Source organism: Rhipicephalus microplus, chromosome 6 (assembly GCF_043290135.1).
Source record: "Rhipicephalus microplus isolate Deutch F79 chromosome 6, USDA_Rmic, whole genome shotgun sequence".
NCBI lineage: Eukaryota > Metazoa > Arthropoda > Arachnida > Ixodida > Ixodidae > Rhipicephalus > Rhipicephalus microplus.
The window spans coordinates 26481389-26502802 of NC_134705.1; the positions used below are offsets into that span (position 1 = coordinate 26481389).

Here is a 21414-nt window from a genome sequence, read left to right on the forward strand (position 1 = left end):
ACCAGGACGACCGCCACCCTCGGTCGAGACGTCTGCACTCGCCCTCTCCACGCCGCCGCTCGGCTTCTCCTATGCGTCGACGGCCCGCGCATAACGAAGAGGAAAACTAGACGACGCAGTTCCTGAGGCAAGAACTGCGCAAGTTTCGGTTTGCCCAAGTCCTCATTTGTCACCTACCAATGTTATTGATATGTTCGCTGAAAATATCCCTACTGTCGCTGTTGTAGGTACCGGTGCAGCTGCTTTTGTTATCGATGCTAGATTTTGCCACTCAATTCGTAAGGTTACCAATTTGTAAGATTAACTTGTCGTTAACAACGACACCTACATCCCTCCATGCTCTTTTGCGTTTGTACCAGTTTCATGCAGCGCCATATCCGACGGCACAGTCTTCTTCACACCATCTCCAATATTTGTCGCTCGAAAAGCCCTCCCCCTGCCTTTTGCTGCTCTCGATCTTGTAGAAGGCTCAACCACAATGCCAATTTATAATCATGAGTCGTCGTCCTTATCCCTACTTTGTAACGAGTGCCTTGGCCACGTCGAGGCAATCAGTTCTACCAGAATTATATCCATCCCCAATGAGGTGCCTCCTACCTCCATCTATGAACTGGCTGTCGTCTCCGTGGCTGACCCAACGTCATCAAGCATATTTCAACCATTCATAGCTGAAGATTTTACATCTTCACAGCGTTCACAACTCCTCACTATCCTAGAGTGCTACCACCTTTCACCACCTTGCGACGAGGCTTTCACCACCTTGCGATGGCTTCTCACGACGCCACCCATTCTACGCCATTTCGATCCTGAAGCTCCAACTGAAATCCACACCGACGCCAGTGGTGTAGGCTTGGGTGCTGTGCTCGCACAGCGTAAACCGGAGCATCAGGAATACGGCGTGGCATACGCTAGTCGCACACTTACCAAGGCTGAAAGCAACTACAGCGTCACAGAAAAATAGTGTTTGACGACTGTGTGGGCCCTTGAAATATTTCGCCCATATCTATATGGTCATTCTTTTGGCGTCGTGACTGACAACCACGCGCTGTGCTGGCTTTCGACGTTAAAAGACCCACCTGGCCGCCTCGCTCCCTGGGCATTTAAAATTCAAGATTATGACATACGCATGGTTTATCGGTCAGGACGGAAGCATGCCGACGCCGACGCCCATTCCCGTTCCCCCCTTTCCCAGAATGCCACAGCTGACTCCGCTTGCAATCCCACATTGTCATCTCTTGACTTTGACACCATTGCTATCGAACAACGCAATGACCCATGGACTGCGTCTCTTCTCAATCATCTCTCCGACACTTCTGAACTCCCAAAGACGTGAACCCTCCGGCGCCAAGTTCCACACTTCTCGATACGTGACACGCTTCTCTGTCGACGCAACTACGCACCAGAGGGACGCAACTGGCTGCTTGTCGTTCCACGAACCCTGAGGTCACAGATTTGTTCCTCTTTCTACGCTGACCCACAATGTGGCCACGCAAAAGTTTTTAAGACCTACGAAAGGCGACATCGTTACTACTGGCGTGGTATGTATACCTTCGTCCGCAACTTTGTCCGCTCTTGTGCCGAATGCCAGCGCCGAAAATCTCCACCCCACGCCTCCGCCGGTGATCTGCAACCTTTACCATGCCCTTCCCGACCCTTCGAACAGGTCGGAATAGATCTTTATGGGCCACTTCCATTGACTCCGACTGGCAACCGGTAGTTAATAGTTGCCATCGACCACCTAACCCGCTATGCTGAGACCACTGCTCTTCAAACGGCTACAGCACAGGAGGTTGCCACTTTCCTACTGCGTCATTTTGTGTTGCGTCATGGAGGCCCTCAAAAACTCCTTAGTGACCGTGGCCGCACCTTCTTGTCCGAGGTAATTGAACAATTGCTCGCTCAGTGTGCTATTGTACATCGCACATGTACCGCTTACCACCCTCAAACCAATGGGGCTACCGCGCGATTTATTCGTACTTTCGGTGACATGCTATCTATGTATGTGACGCCTGATCACTCTAACTGGGAGTTAGTTCTCCCATTCATTACATACCCCTAAATACGGCAACGCAAGCGAAAACAGGTTTCTCCCCTTTTTACCTCCTCTACGGCCATCACCCCTCCCACATCATTGACACCATTCTGCCCTATCGACCGGATGCGTCCGAGTGCCTACTGATCTTGGACGCCACCAAGCACGCAGAAGAATGTCGCCAGTTAGCTCGTTGCTTTACCTCCGATGACCAAAACCGGCAAAAAGCAATTCATGATACCCAGACCTCAATTCCCCGGTTGCTCTTCTTCTGGGTGCTCTTTTGTGGCTGTCAGTGCCGCATCGCACACCTGGGTTCTCTTCCAAACTGCTGCCAAAGTATGATGGGCCATATTGTATTCTCAATCAAACTTCTGCAGCAAATTACCTCATTGAGTCTCTTACGCCACCGTCAGACTTGCGACGTCGCAACCGCGAGATTGTACACGTACAGAGACTCAAGCAGTACCATGGTTCTACGCAGCCTGCATAGGACTAAGTTGCCAGGATGGCTCCTTCTTTTCCGTGGGGCCATTGTAAAGAAGAGGAAGTACTCCAGCGCAGAGGCAACAGCATCGAGCGTGCAGCAGCGGCTCGAGGTTGTGAATTGCGGCTGGTGCGTCGCCTTACAAGCATCAACCTTTCTGCTCAATAAATCTCCTTTATAGTATATAAAGAAGGAGAACATAAAATATTAGCAAAATATAACTCACTATGTTGCCCATTTTGTTGAAATAAAAAAAAAAGAGCCTTACAGCCTTCAAGGCAGATTTTCCTGCTTTTATTTGAGAATATACTATAAGTGACCTCTCTGCTCCCTCATTCTGCTGCTATTCCAGCAGAATGGCTTGTTTAGCTTATATAGTATTATGATTGAATGCTGTAATCACTTATGCATCAGGCCTATTCAACCAGCACAAATGCATCCTGCGATCCCAATCTGGCTTGTGTAAAGCACCATGCTGTCTGCAGTGATCAGCATTACTATGCTGGGATGTTGTGGTAACATCAGTGATGACGTGACCCCCTTAGGGACCTCCTTCTGCTGCCGCTCGCTTTGTAGAATTGATTGCATGAACCCCGGAAGGTGATTAATAGAGTTAACAAACTTCAAAAAGCCACTACTCATTGCACTGAGAAAAGTCAGCAATGCGCCAGAGTACAGTGAGACACATTTATTAAGCTTGCACGATGATGATACCAGTGGTAGGTCTGCTTTGGCAAGGTGTCTTCAGTTGGATCAGTTGTGCAAACATTCAGCGTCCAAATAGCGAGAATCGGCGTGAAGGAAGTACGCCATGTTTACTCAGCAGACCTGCTTCGATGTCTTCCAGCACAGGGAGGCGCTGCAGGTTGCCCAAGGCTGCTACCGATGCCCGAGATCGGAGCATGCGCTGCACCACACGCTCTATGTCGTCTGCCTTGATTTTACCTGCAATGAGATGGCTGTCAGTACTGTGAATAAAATCACATGTGTAAAACCTGTTAACCTGGGTCAACACAGCCAGCCTCCACAGTCTAAAAGAAACAATTATAAATTCCACTGGTTTCGAACACACGTGAGTCCTGTTATTCATCTACAGACGTAAATCTCCTCAAGTCCTCCCAGATAGCACTGTATGAGTGCCCCATGCTATAAATCGTGTAAAGCATATGCCAGTGCTATGCTCACTGTGTCTGTCACTACCAGATGTTCTTGTTTGTTCTTTCTTGGCTGACCCCATTTCAAACACTTTACTAAATAAACAGTTCAAAATTATAATAATGGCTACACGGCATACAATGAAAATGAGCAAAAAAAAACAAGAATATAACAGTCATTTTCTTTAACCACCAACTTTGTTGTGTGCAGACCATCTGTCATCGTATAATACAAGAAACCTGCCCAACTTTCCACCCTTGTCACAATTAGGAGTAGTGAAAAGCAAGATGTCCAAGGAAACACATGATCTCATGCACACACAGTTACCATGATGGCAGTTACTCCCCTAAACATTACAAGAAACTGAACCTGGCAATGTTTGACATGTAAGCTAATGTTCACAGCTGATCAATTAGGAAAGAAGAAGAACTGCTGAGTGTAACATTGTCGAACAGGTTAAAAAAAGTGAGGTACCACTGATTTGATTGATGTGTGGGGTTTAACGTCCCAAAACCACCACACCATATGATTATGAGAGACCCCATAGTAGAGGGCTCTGGAAATTTCGACCACCTGGGGTTCTTTCCGAGCACACGGGCCTACAGCATTTACGCCTCCATCAAAAATGCAGCCTTCGCAGCAGCTATTCAATCCCACGACCTGCAAGTCGGCAGCCTAGTACCTTAGCCACTAGATTACCGCGGCAGGGCCCTCGCAATCACACAGTAAAGGGGTCTAGCAACACGCTTTAGGCATAATCATTTAAAGAGTAAGCCCTAAAGAGTAAACTGACGACATTGAACAACAAAAAGCCCTGGAATGACAGCACAACTACCAACAGCGTAATCAACTTCTCATCAAGGCAACTATAGGAGCATGAGGCAAGCATTCTTTCTAAAAGACACAATTTCAATACAACTCCGGCACCTCTGCCACACATCATCACAGAACATGGCTATTCAAAACATAGAAAATGAGGTACGAGTCAACAAAAGCCATTGGAATTCTCTCAACCTACATAACCACGAGAGATCAAAAAAAAAAACCTGAAAAAAACAGCAATTCAAAAGAGAAGAGCACCACGTTGGTTAATTTTCATTCTTGAAAGGACTTTTTTGTGTCACTGTTTCAATAGCACAGTTAAACCTTTCAAGAATGAACTTCGAAGAGAACTAACAATAACCATTTTGCCAGAAGACAAAGGTAAGTAAGGTGATTGAACCATATCAACTGATTGAAAATCGTGTGATAACAGGGTAAAAAGTCCTAACCCCGAATATGTGAAACTTACGTAAGACCCCAGACCAAGACCCAACGAGAAACTAAACACACTATTAGCTGACATTTTCAAAAAGCACCTGGAGTCAAGACGGCTCTACTTACACCTCATATGCAGAAACAATTCTGTGTCAGGATTCTATGGCCTTCTAAAGATCCCTCAAAATCAAAGATGGTGCTAAACACAATAGTTGACTCCAGAACATCCCCACTTCGCATGCTTGCCAAACATCTGCAGAGAACCCCGTTGTCATCACTAGTAGGGAAGACAGCCAACCGTGTGAGAAACGCCACCCATTTTGTTCAGTGTATGTTGGAAGTGAGAATCGGCAGTGACTAGAGCCTCTTGCCATTCGATGCAGTTTCTCTGTTCATGAGTGTGCCCGTTTTCCTCCCGGTTTCTGCAGCGCGCACTGCCCTGGAAAAAAATGAGAGCCTCAGCGAAAGGATGAACCTCAGAAAGGCGAACTGTGCAAGAATGATAAAGTTCTGCCTCAATGAAACATATTTCTTTTTCAGAGGTGAATTCTATAGACAACTGGAACCGCAATGGGTGCCACTATTTAAGCCACAGTGTCAAACATGACGATGCAGCACATCGATAACAAGCCATGGACACATTCATCGAACCACTAAAATGATTTTGAAATATATGTGGATGACATCTTTTGCATGATTAAGGAGTCTAATATTAACAGTTTTCATTGTCATCATCATCAGCCTGACTGCCATGCAAATGCCTCTCCCATGACCCTCCGATCAACCAGGTCTTATGCTTTCTGCTGCCACATTATACCTGTGAACTTTTTAATCTTGTCAGCTGACCAACTTTCTGTTTCCCCTTGTGTGTTATTCATTTAATTTAATAATTCAATTCAGCCTTGCTTAGAGATCGACTCGTATAAGCAACAACATGCTCTGCATTATCATGGCGCTGAACAAGCCCACCTCCGATGCCAATTCCACTTGCGTCACTGTGCACTTCTGTAGGAGCAGAAGGATCGAAATGACAAAGAATAGGCTCAAATGTCAGTAGAAGTTTCAGTTCAGAAAATGCGGCATCACAATCAGGTGTCCATTCGAATGGGCTGTCTTTTCGCAACAAGCTCGTCAGTGGGTGTACTACGTCCGCGAATCGGGCCACAAAGCGGCGAAAGTAGGAACATAAGCCCAAGAAGCGGCGAAGTTCCATCAGTGTCTGGGGTGGTTTGAATGTGTCGACTGCTTCAATTTTGCGGAGATCTGGCCTGACACCATCTTTGTCAACCAGGTGACTGAGGACTAAAGTCACCAAACCGGCATTTCTTAGAGTTCAAAATCAAGCCAGCCTTACCGACACAGTCTTAAACAAGGCTTAAACGGACGTTGTGTTCTTCAAAGGTACGCCCAAAAATGAAGACGTCATCCAGGTAGCATAAGCACACCTCCCATTTAAGACCACGAAGGACAAAGTCCATAAACCTTTCATAAGTGGCGGGGGCGCTGCAAAGCCCAAACGGCATCACATTGAATTGGTACAGTCCATCAGGCGTCACGAATGCGGTCTTCTCCTTGTCTGAAGGCTGCATAGGTAGTATCTGCCAATATCCTGATTGTAGGTCTATTGAAGAAAAGTACGAAGCAAAGTGTAAGCAGTGAATAACATCGTCAATCCTAGGCAGAGGATATACATCTTTTTTGGTCACGGCATTGAGTCTTCTGTAATCATCGCAGAACCGCCAGGCACCATCTTTCTTCTTAACCAAGATGACCGGTGCTGCCCACGGGCTACACGACTCTTCAATGACACCCTTCTTCAGCGTTTCCTGAACATGGTCGGCAATAACTTTTCCTTCTGATGACGACACTCAGTAAGGCTTTTGTCGGATCGGATGGGCAGTGCTGGTGTCAATCCTATGATGAGCGCGAGAATATGGTAAAGCTAGTGGCTTCTCCTCTTGGCAAAAGTCAAACACAGAAGCATGTCGCCTCAACAGATGACGTAACGTCAGCTGCTCGTGTGACCGCAAAGTGGCGCTAATCATGCCTAGGATCTGCGACTCATAAGAGCGACTGCACTTGCCAGAGACTGTACCTTTCTCGTTTTTATCGTTGTTAACGACCGCTACAGAACCTTCAGTGGAATCATCGAAAACGCCAAGCTTCATTCCTCGAGGGAGCGCAACCAGCATTGGCGAACAGTTCAGTGCCCACAGAAAGATTGCTCCTTCATCAACAAATACCAAACAATGAGGGACGAGTATGCCTTTCTTAGAACATTGAACGCTGGCAGGTTCAATGATGGCGTCAAAAGATGTGGCAGGTTCTGGGGCGAACACGGCAACTGACCTCATTGACCATGGCAGCACTGTCAGCTCATCGGAAACAATCAGAGCGTCCGTCGCGGCCAGTGGCGCCTCATCGACGAGGGCAGGAACAATGTCACCGCTGACGGAAAGTTCACCGCTTCCACAGTCGACGAAAGCACCACATCCTTGGAGAAAGTCAGGACAGAGAATAACATCGTGGGTACAACGTTGCAGCACGAGAAACTCTGTTGGGAACATTTTTCCTGCCAATAAGACATTGACGGCACAAACTCGGACAGGATGAAGTACTTCCCCACCAACACCATGAAACCTTGTTGATTCGACCCAAGAAAACATAACTTTGTGGCCAATGCGACTTTTGAAAGAAAGACTCATAACTGATATCGTAGCACCAGTGTCCACCAAAACACTTGCACAAAAGCCATCTATTTCCACACGTATCTTGTTCTTGGACATTATAACTGGCGGAGGCATCTGAGGAAAGTCCTGTTGTGCGACCTCACCTCCATCGGTCGCGCTGACTAGTTTCCCGGCGGCGGCGATGACAGGCATCGTCCCGGCGAAAGGGAACGATGCAGTCGGCCAGATGGAGGCGTCAAACTAAGGTCAGAAGTGGAAGAACTGCCCCGGTAATTTTCCCGCCGTGAGGTACTCCTGGAATAGACAGGCCAATGACAGTTGTTGTGACCAGTGCCCGCTGGCAGAAACTCTGATGAGGAATGGTATCAGGATGTCGGTTCTCTCTGTCGATGACAGAACCGAGCTATAGCCCGGCGATACCACAACAGTAGCACACAGGGGCTTGGCGGTATGCATTGTACTCCCGGAAGGAATTGCGCTGACGTGGTGGTGGTACAGGTACATCTTCGTTCAGGTCGTAATAGGTGTTGGCTGGCTGATGGGGGTAACTGAAGCGGTCTTCGTACCTCCGCAGCGGGTAGTTATTGCGCTGTGACCTCGGTGGTGAGGGTGGCCTGTAGTTGCAGTCATCGATGCCTGCTGCGGTAATTGATATGGGAAGGTGAGAGGGAAGCGGTGCAGGTGTAGCTTCGTACGGCGTTGGGCGAGTGTGTCGTATGAGCTCTTCTCCAACAATCTGGCATATTGTCAACGCGAGATCAAGCAGCGTGTATTCGTCAACACTTGCCACGGTGGTTATATTCGGTAGGCAACCGAACTTGGGGGTGATACGTCGCATCGTCAGGGTCTCGAATGTGCGACAGTGGCTTATGACGTCGGTTACCGTAGCAAGGCTGTCTTTGCTGATGAGGAACTGATACACGCCCTCGGCAATGCCCTTCAACAGGTGGCCAACCTTGTCTTCCGCTGACATAGAAGGGTTGACAATCTTGCAGATCTTCAAGATTGCTTCGACGTAGGTCACACACGCCTCTCCTGAGATCTTAGCTCTCTGCGGCAATGTTTGTTTCGCTTGTTTTCTCTTAGCTACGGAGTCTCCGAAGCACGTTCTTATTTCGGACACGAAGCGATCTCATGACGTGAGGGCATCTTCGTGGTTCTCATGCCACACGAGTGCTGTGTCTGTTAAGAAAAATACTACATCGGTCAGCTAAGTCACCGCGTCCCACTGGTAGTATTTGCTCACCCGTTTGTAGTGTGTGAGCCAGGCGTCCACGTCCTCGCCAGATTTGCCACCGAATGTGCGAGGCACTATCAGATCCTGACTCAACCAGGAACCAGCCACACGCGAACCTGGCACTAGTCGTGCTGCTGGGACTGGTAGAAGGTCTGCAGCTGCGGGGATCCGGCTTCCTTCTTCGTCGTGAGACATCTGAGCTGCCAGTGGTAATGGGGGCAGTCCAGTAAGGCGGCGGCTTCGTCGTAGATCAGGCGCTTGAAGCGTCGTGTTGCTTGATTGATTACCCAGCGTTTCCACCACAAAACTTTTACGGTTGAATTAAAGGATAGGCGGATTTATTTACAGGGTGAGAATGAAGTTCGGCAGTCGCGGTAAAGATGGAGTCCTCAGGCCACAACAGACAACGTCGTCTTTCTCTTGTACCTACCCGGCACATACTACAGCCCGGCTCATACCGTAAAAATATCATCATCAAACGCCAGAAGAAGAAGAAAGAAGACTGCTGCCTGGAGCGAGTGCGCACTACTTCAATTCATCTAATAAACCATATTCCTTCGAAGCAATCCCTGGTCTCGATCGTCTTACAGTTATGGTGATCCACCGCTGCCTCCAAGGCGCTTTTACAGCCCCCCATTGAAATCCGGTAATAACTTCAGGTACATTTTCAGATCTCTGATTCGTTCGGCGAAAGAGTTAGCCTCAGGGTGGCAAGGCCCCGGCTATCGAAGTAAAATGTCTCTTTCATTAACCCAATTACGAAGCTTTCGACTTCTAAACACTGGCCCATAGTACGCAACAATGACTTTGGTGTCTTGAAGATTTCCCTCTCTAGTAGTGCCATCACACAATCTGCATCTTCTCTTCCAGGTTTGGCGACCGCAAAGCGCGTGCACACATTCACGGCGACCAGGAAAGCTTGGGTTCTCTTGACGCCTTCACTCTTCTTAATTTCCGCGAAGTGGAGATGAACCACTTCGAATGGGACAGTTGAGTAAGTACTCTGGCATAACTATTCTATTTCCACGTGGTTTATATTTTGGTTTTATCATTTGGTTCTCATGGCACGTCTTTATATAATTGGCCACATCCAATTGCATGTTTTTCCATGTAAATCTCTGGGTGGGTTTATAGTATGTCTTCCAGAATCCATCGTGTCCTCCTCAGTGTGGACCGCTGTGATATAATCTGAGCACTTCGGGTACTTTTGTTTCTGGGACACACAATTTCTCGTTATGCAGCTCTATGTCCTGTGTTCCCTCCCAGACTTTCATCAAGTTAATGTTTCTGCAATTTCTTCTTGCACATGAAGACGTGATAGAGCATCAGCGTCCTGATGTTTCGGACCTGGTCTATGTGCTATGTCAAAACTGAGTAGCTGAATCTCGCTCACCCATCAAGCTATTATACCCTTCGATTGGGCAAGTTGCAACAGATATGTCACCGCCTGGTTGTCAGGAAATAAACTGAAATGTTTACCTTCCAGGTAACTTCCGAAGTACCTGAGCGCCATTAGCATGGCAAGCGGTTCTTTTTCTGTTGTTGTGCTATTTTCCTGCCTTTTTGTGAATGTACAAGAATAACAGCCAATTACCTTCAGCTCTCTATTGGTTTTCTCATTGTCATCGCGTTGATATAGGATGGCGCCTGCTGCATAGTGAGATGCATCCGTGTATAGCTCAAATAGCAAAGTAAAGTCAGGCAAGGTTATTATAGGAGAAGATAAAGTGGCACTAACCAGTTCTTCATAACTCTTCTGGCACCCTTCGGACCAGACGAAGGGAACTTCTTTTTGAGTCAGAGCGGTCAAACATTTCGTTTTCCTAGCATAGTCTTTTTTAAACGTGCAGAAGTGCCCTGTGAGCCCGAGGAACACTCTCGAAGAGTGAATGTTACACGGTTTTGTGAGTTTCTTGATGTGCTGGATGCTCTCCTCTTTAGTACCCTTGGTTTGTCCATCAAAAACTCTTCCCAAAAGCACTACTTTTTTTGCAGAAGAACTGTCTTTTTTATGTTTATCTTTAATATGGCAGAGCTAAGTGCCTCAAAGACTTTTTATAGGTGTCTTTCGTGATCTACCCGAGTTTTTGAGCATAAACTGACATCACTCACATAGACATTGCAAAATGTCCCATTGAAGTCTTTGAGTACATCATTCATCATCTTTTGAAACCATAATGCAGAACTTTTCAAGCCGAAGGGCAGTCTAGTGTATTCGTAGATGTCGAAAGGGGTGATGTATGCTGTAAATTTTTTAATATTTTCTCTTAGCGGCACTTACCATCCTTTACACAGGTCTACGCAAGAAAACCCCTGACATCCTCCTGTTTCATCAATAATGTCATCAATTCATTGGGTATGGTAAAAGGTCGGTTTGTTTGTTTATTAGTCGGTAATCTGTGCATAGACGAAATGACCCGTCTTCCTTTGAGACAATAGTAATGGGTGAAGCAAATGATGAAGTGAAAGACTTAATGATTCCAGCCTCCATCATTCCTTGGAGTTCCTACTTTAACCAAACTTTGTTGTGATGACTGAGACTATAGGGTCTTTTCTTTACAATACTATGGTATCGGAATAGAAAAGGTACCTCAATGGCCATTGTGGCGCTTGGGTACCCTCCAATACACAAGAGCTCAGGAAACATCAGTGGCACATCCTCTTTAGTAGACGGCTTACGGTCGACCTTATGAGCGATATGAGCTTTAGCACACTCTTTTGCGATTATGGCCACATCGTTCCAGAGTATGTTCATCTTCATATGTGTCATGTCAGGTCTCGATAAGATCAAGTCGAAATTGACTTTGGGCACTACTAGTGCTTCAACCTTGAACTTAACACTTTTGTACTCATGACAAACTTGCACCCACCTACAATATTCGAGACAAGAAGCATCGTAGCTGCACACACGAATGTGATTTCCATGCACAATGTCACTATCATCTACGAGGTTCTCGATGATTAAACTGACTGAAGTACCAGTGTCAATCAAAACTGATAGATTGTGGCCATTCACTAGCATCTCGACCCCCAGAATCTGTCTTCACAAGAAAGACTGTTTCCTCGACAGATCAACTTTCATTATTTATGTCCCGACATCGTGCACTCAATCACATGCTGGTGTGTAGACTAGATTCAGTGTTCGCATCCGAAGAGCATAGACGCGGCCTTGTGTTCTTGTCGCATTTATCACCCCTGCTGATTTTAGCCTTTTCATCGGACGCATTGTATTCGGGAGTTGTGACGTACTTCAATGCTGAGAGTAGCTCGTCCATAGAAGAAAGTGACCTCATTGACATCTGCCGTTGATAATACTTCGTCATTTCACGTATGACAAGGGCCATGACAGAGGAGTCCACCAATGTTGAGTAAACTGCAGGAAGTAAGCACCACTTTTCAAAAAGGTACTCCCTGACATATGTGTATCTCTGTCTGTAAACTATGGCATCCTTTCAAAGCTCTACGGAATTTGACTCGAAGGCTCTTGCGAAGCTTTTTCTTTATTCTGCCCAAGAAGTGTTTGCATATGAAGTTATTTTTGAGTCAAACCACTTCCGCGTGTTCCACAGAGAAAAGGCCTCATGTTATGTACGCAGTCTTCATCGTTTGTCTGTTGGTTTCTGGCACAGGCGAATTCGTAGATATCCAGCCAGACATTAACGCTTGAATTGCCGTCAAACATGTAAGGTTTAACAAAAACTTTTTTTCCTTATATTTGCAGCTGACAAAGAAAGTTCAAAAAGCAGCTGTTGCTGTGCCATATATACCTTGAGCCTCTAAAGTAATGTGGTATCGGCACCTTCCCTGTTATAATCAAATAGATTAGTTGGTGTTCATAATTAACGTGCCAATAAAGCTTTTGCGAAATGAGATGCCAAATCATCAAGAGTCATGTTCACGGACATGCTACCTTGAGCGATGAGGCCATCAACAGTAGCTCCAATGATGTGGGCAATTGTCTCCAGAAGGCTCCGCGTTGTAACGTCCAATATTACTAGAATAAACTCAGTTTGTAAGCTCCACCGGAGAGGCAGGCCATGTGGCGGTCAAGAGGACTAATGGTGCAGCAGTACGATTTTGCTTCAGCGTCCGGGGAGTGCATGTTGCTATCGGCGGCGGCAACATGCAAGCGGCTACCATGAATGGTATGCTGTATTCCCACGTCACTTCTCTGACCGTTTTTCGCACTGCGTAGTTTCTTGTACAAAAATGGGTTTGTTATATATAAGGCATGGCGAAAAGGAGCAGAATTATCTACATTAAGGCACGCGGACTGGCTTTGCGCCAAGCTCCAACATCGGAGACCGCAATGATGACTTTGCTTCACGGAACTTGTTTGTTTGTTTGTTTATTCATTAATTTATTCTCTTTGTAAACATGGTTACTCAGTGGCGTGGGCCAACATAAAAGCTGCTATAAGCAGCTTGAGCACCTCATATATGTAGCCTCCGGTCTCTTTCGCCCAGGGGTGATAGGCTAGCAGACGAATGACCGTAAGGAAAATTTTTGTCTAGCCTTGCATAATGTAGTGTAAATAAAAATTATAATTTCATTGATTCCATTATTAATATTATTATTATTATTATTATTATTATTATTATTATTATTATTATTATTATTATTATTATTATTATTATTATTATTATTACATGCAGTAGCAATTGGCAGATATGGCAGAGGTGACGCCGTTGAGTATTATGCATATTGTGTGACAACAATACAAAACTTGGAGGATGCTCGTGCCTTGCCTTCAAGAGTAAACTGCAATAGCGTAACCGGGCCCTGCGCGAATCACCTTCTCAATTACTAGCCTACAGTTTGAGTCTCGGTGTATACCTCAACTGTGCCGTGAAGGAACAAACGACTGTGCGTGGAACACTGGCTGTTTCAAACTACCGTAGAATGTCTACTGCAAGTACAGTTGCAAAATTCCCACTGCACCATAAATATTCTTTTTACGAATCAGCAAAGGAGCCTTCGGAATGGTCTACTCTTGAGCTTCGTCTTCAAAAGTAGACCGCCACAGCGTAACCGAGCCCTGAGCGAATCACCTCAATTACTAGCCTAGCTTCGATTTCAGTGTATACCTCAACTGTGCCATGAGGAAACGAATGACTGTGCGTGGAACACTGGCTGTTTCAAACTATTGTAGAATGTCTACTGCAAGTACAGTTGCGAAGTGCCGACGGCGCCATAATTGTTCCTTTTACGAATCAGCAAAAAGGCCTTCGCAATGGTATACTCTGGAGCTTCGCCTTCAAGAGTAGACCGCAACAGCGTAACCGAGTCCTGAGCGAATCAACTTCTCAATTACTAGCCTAGCTTCGATCTAGGTATATACCTTCACTGTGCAGTGAGGGAACGAACGACTGTACGTGGAACACTGGCTGCTTCAAACAATCATAGAAAGTCTACTGCAAGTACAGTTGAGATGTGGAGTTTAACGTCCCAAAACCACCATATTATTATGAGAGACGCCGTAGTGGAGGACTCCGGAAATTTTGACCACCTGGGGTTCTTTAACGTGCTCCTAAATCTCAGCACACAGGCCTACAACATTTCCGCCTCCATCGGAAATTCAGCCGCCGCAGCCGAATTCGAACCCACGACATGCGGGTCAGCAGCCTAGTACCTTAGCCACTAAACCACCATGGCAGGGCACTGCAAGTACAGTTGCGAAGTGCCCACTGCGCCATAATTCTTCCTTTTGAAAATCCACAAAGGGGACTTCACAACGGTCTACTCTTGAGCTTTGCCTTCAAGAGTAGACCGCAATAGCATAAGTGGGCCCTGTGCGAATCATCTTCTCAATTACTAGCCTAGCTTCGGTCTCGGTGCATGCCTCAACTGTGCCGTGTGACAACAAACGACTGTGCGTAAAACACTGGCAGCTTGAAACTATTGTAAAATGCCTACTGCAAGTACAGTTGCGAAGTGCCCACTGTGCCATAATTGTTCCTTTTGAAAATCAGCAAAGCGGCCTTCACAACAGTCTACTCTTGACCTACGTTTTCAAGAGTAGACCACAATAGCGTAATCGGGCCCTCAGCGACTCACCTTCTCAATTACTTGCCTACCGCTGGGGTCTCCGTGTATACCTCAACTGTGCGGTGAGAGAACGAATAACTGTGCGTGGAACACTGGCTATTTCAAACTATCGCAGAATGTCCACTACAAGTACAGTTGCCAAGTGCCCACTGCGCCATAATTGCACCTTTTGCGAATCAGCAAAGGGGCCTTCGCAATGGTCTACTCTTGAGCTACATCTTCAAGACTAGACCACAAAGAGTAGACCGCAACAGCCTAACCGGCCCTGAGTGAATCACCTTCTCAATTACTAGCCTAGCTTCGTTCTCGGTGTATACCTCAACTGTGCAGTGAGAGAATGAATGACTGTGCGTGGAACACTGGCTGTTTCAAACTATCGTAGAATGTCTACTGCAAATACAGTTGCGAAGTGCCCACTGCGCCATAATTGTTCCTTTTGCAAATCCACAAAGGGGACTTCCCAACAGTCTACTCTTGAGCTTCGCCTTCAAGAGGAGACCGCAATAACGTAACTGAACCCTGTGCGAATCACCTTCTCAATTACTAGCACAGCTTCAGTCTGGGTGTACGCCTCAACTGTGCCAGGATGGAATGAACAACTGTGCATGGAACACTGCCTGTTCCAAACTATTGTAGAATGTATACTGCAAGTATAGTCACGAAGTGCCCACTGCCCCATAATTGTTCCTTTTGCAAATCAGGAAAGAGCCCTTACGTGTGCGTAAAGCAACACGCGAGCATGAGTTTGAGTACCCTGTAATGGCTGGACCTTGCTAACAACATCTTGTTGTGCATTTCATTTCACATGTTTAGATGCCTGGCTAGATTCTAAGCTTCTGCCACCTAATGTTGCGTGAATTGAAGAAATTCCTTCTACTGCATGAACAATAGAGGTGTAAACATAAAGCCTCGCTTTCGCTTTTTTGGCTGGACACAATATTAATGAGAACTTTTACTACCTGAAATTCTCATCGTTTTTTTTTTGTTTTTTTTTCTAATCAGGTTTGGCCATTCGCATGCTTCTGCAGTATAACACCTGATTGCCACACACACAGAGCTTGGGTTCGATTGTTACTTTCACTGAAGTTTTTTTGTTCTTATTTTATTGCTGTTTTTCTTGATTTTTTTCGTTACGGACAAGATATTTTCTCCCTCAAAACGAGAAACGCTGACAGCGAAGCCGACACTGGACTTTTTGTGAAACGGGCTCATTAAAGCTATCACGTTCAAATAATACACAGCACATAAATATTGATGATTGATTGATATATGGGGTTTAACGCCCCAAAACCACTATAGGACTATGAGAGACGCCGTAGCGGCGGGCTCCGGAAATTTCAACCACCTGAGGTTCTTTAACGTGCACCCAAATCTGAGAACACGGGCCTACAACATTTCCGCCTCCATCGGAAATGCAGCCGCCGAAGCCAGGATTCGAACCCGTGACCTGCGGGTCAGCAGCCGAGTACCTTAGCCACTAGACCACCGCGGCGGAGCAGCACATAAATATTATAAATATATTTATAGGTGAAGAGACAGTCGTTTATTCTACAACTTAATTTGAGAGCATGATAAAAGCACACACTGAAAAGTAGTTCTAACCTCCAACAAAAATAACCCAGTAGAGTGACCAGACGATTGAAACAAGTTGAGAACATGTTACTATAGTAGAACGTTTAAATAAGGCGTAGTGAAGTGAATCAATTGCATGCCATCATTTGTTCTTGGTTGGAGTACAATCCAATTATTGTTGACCGTGAAATACTTCCAAAGAAATGCGCCACAATTCGTATGGTCAAACCAAGCTTTGCATTGCAAAGATAGAAAGCTCACTGCCAAATGCGAAATGTATGACATTCAATTTGAGAATGATGGCCTTGTAATGCACTACCGTCATGTTTTGCTGGAAAAGAAGTTTTTGTCTGACCCAGAAAGTAGGAGCTTGTGACTGGGACCCTTCTGTGCTTGTTGCTAGCAATTACACCCCATATATCGAAGCAGTAATGTTCATAACGAAGGCGGCGATCCCCCCTCTTCCCTGAACCCATGGCACTCGAATGCTCTGCGTCCAGTTTGGAGGGGCCACCAAAAATAGAACAGCAAGGGGAAAGGCATGCAACGAGCAAAGCTGTCGGTACTTAGAGTTGCATCACAGTGACATTCGATCAATTGTCAACTGTATCGCTGCCTTAAAAGCAGTGCATATTTTTTCTTTAGTATATATTTTCCTTCTTAATCTATGTTACTAGCGTTGTGCCAGTGACCATATTTAGTAACATTTCCTTCATATTACAGCAAAAGATATTTTTTTCGTCACAGTGTTCTTATTTCTGTAGTTTTGAGCAGGTAACGGTAGCACATGTCGGTGTCACTTGTTGGTGCAGCGAAGTGCACCAGGAAGTAGCACACCATGAGTGTACTGCATCAGTGGGTACCTTCGTCAAAAATTCAATAAGTGACAATGCACAAGGAGGACCTTTAGCATCTCTCACAACTCTCCTAGAGCAGGTGCGCCCAATCCACACGAAAGCGAACTCATTCAGATGAGGTGTTTTCAAGAAGGCTGCTTAGATCATCCCTTACATGACCTTATGTGTACATTAAAAGCTGTTGAGAAAACTGTCGAGGGGCTTTTCACGAAAGCCCTCTGATTGATTTCTCCTGAACTGCGCTCGAAAAGTTGGAGTGGTTAGTGGTTGCCACTGAATCTTTTGAGTTATACCGCTCATCATGAGAATGTAATTGTTGTACTAGTGATGTTTTACATTGTGATGAAAATATCAGTTCTTTTCTATTTGTTTGCAAGAAAACCAATCAGGAGCTTTCTGAAGAGGTGGGAAATGCAAGAATGGAGGTGAAGTTGCTGTAACATTTCGCACTCTGCTCTCGATTGGCAGTCGTCGCGAAGACTTGTCTGATGAGCAGTGTGAAGCATGGGCACTATTTTTTCAAGGAAGTCTTTTTTGTAAGTAGCGGAAACCATGAGTACAGATTTTTTGCGCATTTTTGTATTCCAGTGAGCCAATTTGTTTGAGGCTTTTACAGACATTTTGGGCCGTTTTTATCCTAGTCAATATGACAGTGGTTAAAATGGTACCGATCGTCGAAAAAGTTTTACACTAAAAATGCTCATTCACATATAACTCCCACTTGGAGGCTAAATGCAATGCAGACAGCACAAATATAGGCAGGACATCGATTCTTAGCAAACTTGCAATGAGCTACACATCCGGGCAAATCTATTAAGGAGACCTTGTGTGTATTCGCATAAGCAGTCCACAAATGCGACGAGAGAATGTCGACTGGAAGCACGATGAATGGTTAAGTTCGAAAGCAGTACAACAGGGATGCCGGCGTAAGGAACAGCGCGGTGAACCACCATGGTATGCCGCCGTAGCAGACAATGCAGCGAGAGTAGCGCAAGATCAGATTGCAGCGCTACTAGTTCTTGCGACCGCCGTTCAGCCCATCCTCCTCCACTGGGGGAGATACGGAGCTTTGAAACCGAGTTTATTCTAGTAACGTTGGTAGCGTCTGCCTGCTGTTCCACATATCTCTGGCCCTCTCCTTGAACGCCCACGATGAGAGGTCGCTTCTCATGTCGAGTGAATTCGAACTTTACCTTCGTTTGCAGGTTCCTCACCTCAACTGCGCTAATGTAAAGTTTTTGTGCTGACATTATGACTACATTGGTTTATTGCCCGCTTCTTCCTCTTTTTTGTCTTTATCTCTTCTCTGCTCTTGCTGGCGCTAGTGACGCGGATCGCTACAAGTATCGTATACTAGTGATTTCTAATGACCTCAGAAAGGAAGTGCATGTTAACTACGTTACATCTTCAGCCTTAAAAAGATTATTTTCTTTTAAATGATGACTACAATTCCCACCACCTCAAACAAAACTCTTAGCTTATAAGACGTTAATTTAACCATCAATAGAAAATGCTTAGTCTGGTTCCTGGCCACCAATAATCTAATTAAAAAGCTGGAAGGCGAACAACGAAAAGCTGTTAGATTTATCATAAAGAAATACAGTTCGCGCAATTCACCCACTGAACTAATCGCAAGAGCTGAGCTATAAACATTAAGAAATTACACTAAACTCGTATGCCTAAAAGTGCTATTCCAATCTGTTCATTCACGACTGAACATCGAAAGCTCTAAATTCATACCTATTTCAGAAAGCAGACAGTCATGCCACAAACATTTGTTTGCATTACAGAAGTACCGTTCCAACACAAACTGCTTCAAGCATTCCTTTCTCCCACAGTCAATTAGAGAATGGATAAGATTGCACATCTGTATATCCAACAGTAAAGATCTGAATACATTTTAACTTTAGTCAAAAGTCTGACGGAATCCCGCCTGGTCGGGGACAAACATAGTGCAAAGTAACAAAAACAATGACCAAGGTGAAATACGCAAAAATTAAAAAAGACGTTTTGTCTCCCCACACGGGAGCCTTGTTCACAGTGACCGCAAATGGCATAGAGCACTCTTCTGCACAGTTCATCACATGTTGCACACATTGCGGGTACATATGGGGGATTGTCCTAATATTTCTGTTCAACGTATGTGCAATAGTCTGAATGGCCAGAGATTCTATGCGCAATTGTGGTAACAACTTTTTTTCCGTGGCAATGATGCAAGTTTTATCCCGGTCGATAGCATGTCCAGTAGACGCTGCGTGTTCTGCGAGGGTATTAGAAGCTACTTTCTTGTGCTTGACGCCGTTAAAATGTCCTCGGATTCCTTTTTTGTAATTGCCCATTTCGCCAATGTATCCGTATTCACAGTCTTTGCAAGAAATTTTATATACGCTACACCGGGAAAATCCTGTCTGTCGAACTTATCTTTGACATTTGTGAGACGGCCTCTGAGCTTTCATGTTGGAACGTGGGCCCCTTAGACGCCGTAGCCGCGCAAAACCCGAGCGAGGGTTTCACTGAAACCTAGAATAAGGCACCGATGTGCGTTTTCTTGTAGCAATAGTGTGTAATTGAGCCTGGCACTGCAGTTGTCGCTGCACCGAGTTCATGAAGGAAAGCGGGTATCCACAAGTAGCCAGCTCCCGTCGAATGAACTCTACGTCTTCTATTGCGCCTTCTTTCTTAGAACTAATCCTCCAAGCGCACTTTACGAGTGTAGACACAACAGAACGTTTATGGCAGAATGGGTGCACAGAATTGAAGCTCAGAAAACGACCGGTGTGTGTTTCTTTTCTGTAGACGCTGAAAGTCAGGTGCCTACCGTTTCATTTCACGACGACGCGAAGGAACGGAAGGCAGCGGCTTGATTCTTCTTTCACGGTAAATTGTATCGTGGCCTCCACAGAGCTTAGCTGTTGCTGAATACTGGCAGGGCATCCCATTGCAAAACACAGAAACAATCATCCACATATCGAAGGAAAGTCTTGGGCGGGGAAGCAAACGAAGTGAGAGCTCGGTTTTCAACAGCCTCCAGGTTTGCGACAGTGACAGTCACAGAAGAGCCCATTGCAGTGCCATGCACCTGCTTGTAGTATTTGCTCCTGAATTTAATGTAGCTGTTCTCTAAGCAGAACAGAAGCAACCTTCACAAATCAGGAACATCGATGGGCGTTCTGTCCGACAATGATTGGTCTGACTCAAGGGCTGCCTTGCGCACGTCAATTGCCAGACCAACAGGTACACTTGTAAAAAGTGACCGTACATCAATAGATGCTAGAACATCATTGTCGTCTAGTACCATGTCGCGTACCTTATCAATGAAATCACTGGAATTCCTTGAGTGTGTTTCACTTTTTCCAACGAGCGGTCAGAGGGTCCTGTGTAAGTAAGCCAAAAGCTTATTCAGAGGCGACCTTGTAAAATCAACAATAGAGTGGATTGAGACACCTGTTTTGTGAATCTTAGGCAATCCATACATAGCTGGCGCTGATCCATTGTTTTAAACAAGAGAGTAATATAATTACTTGTGTTTAGGGGGCACGAAGCGAAAGACATCTGCTAGCTGCTTTTGGAGGTCCCTTTGAAGTTTTGCTGTACATAGCCACCCAAGAGCAAAACTTCAAAGGGACCTCCAAAAGCTGCTAGAAAATAGTTTCTTATGCCCTCGCAGAACATGTTGCGTCTACTGGGCACGCTATCTACTGGGATAAAGCTTGCATCATTGCCACAGGAAGAAAGTTGTCACCATGTTTGCAAATGCAATCTCTGGCCATTCAAACTACTGCACATACTACATTGAACAGAAATATTGAGACACTCTCCTCTGTGTACGCGCGATGTGTGCGACACGTGATGAAAGGTGCATAAGAAGAGCACACTACGCCATTTGCGGTCACTGTGAACAAGGCTCCCGTGTGGGGAGTCGAAACGTATTTTTTAATTTTTGTGTATTTCACCTTGGTCGGCGTTTTTGTTATTTTGCACATTTTAACTTTACTCGATAAACATGTTAATGCCACCCATATTCGAATTTATGTTTTTTACAGCAAAAGCTAGTATGAGACCAGAACACAAGTCACGCG

At 45.5% G+C, this 21414-nt stretch overlaps 2 protein-coding genes across 3 annotated transcripts in view; one reads left to right on the forward strand and one right to left on the reverse strand.

Moving 5' to 3' along the window:
* The window catches only part of LOC142765215 (uncharacterized), a 37045-nt gene extending 27127 nt beyond the window's left edge, over positions 1-9918 (forward strand). Inside the window, exon 3 of the mRNA XM_075865854.1 lies at positions 9729-9918. Coding sequence (XP_075721969.1) covers positions 9729-9791 — 63 coding nt within the window. The 3' untranslated portion in view covers positions 9792-9918. The remainder of the gene's footprint in view (positions 1-9728) is intronic.
* The window catches only part of LOC119167703 (mitochondrial-processing peptidase subunit alpha), a 266289-nt gene continuing 248067 nt past the window's right edge, over positions 3193-21414 (reverse strand). For both annotated transcript variants that reach the window (XM_037419227.2, XM_075865852.1), the window contains exon 13: positions 3193-3464. In XM_037419227.2, coding sequence (XP_037275124.2) covers positions 3289-3464 — 176 coding nt within the window. In that variant the 3' untranslated portion in view covers positions 3193-3288. The remainder of the gene's footprint in view (positions 3465-21414) is intronic.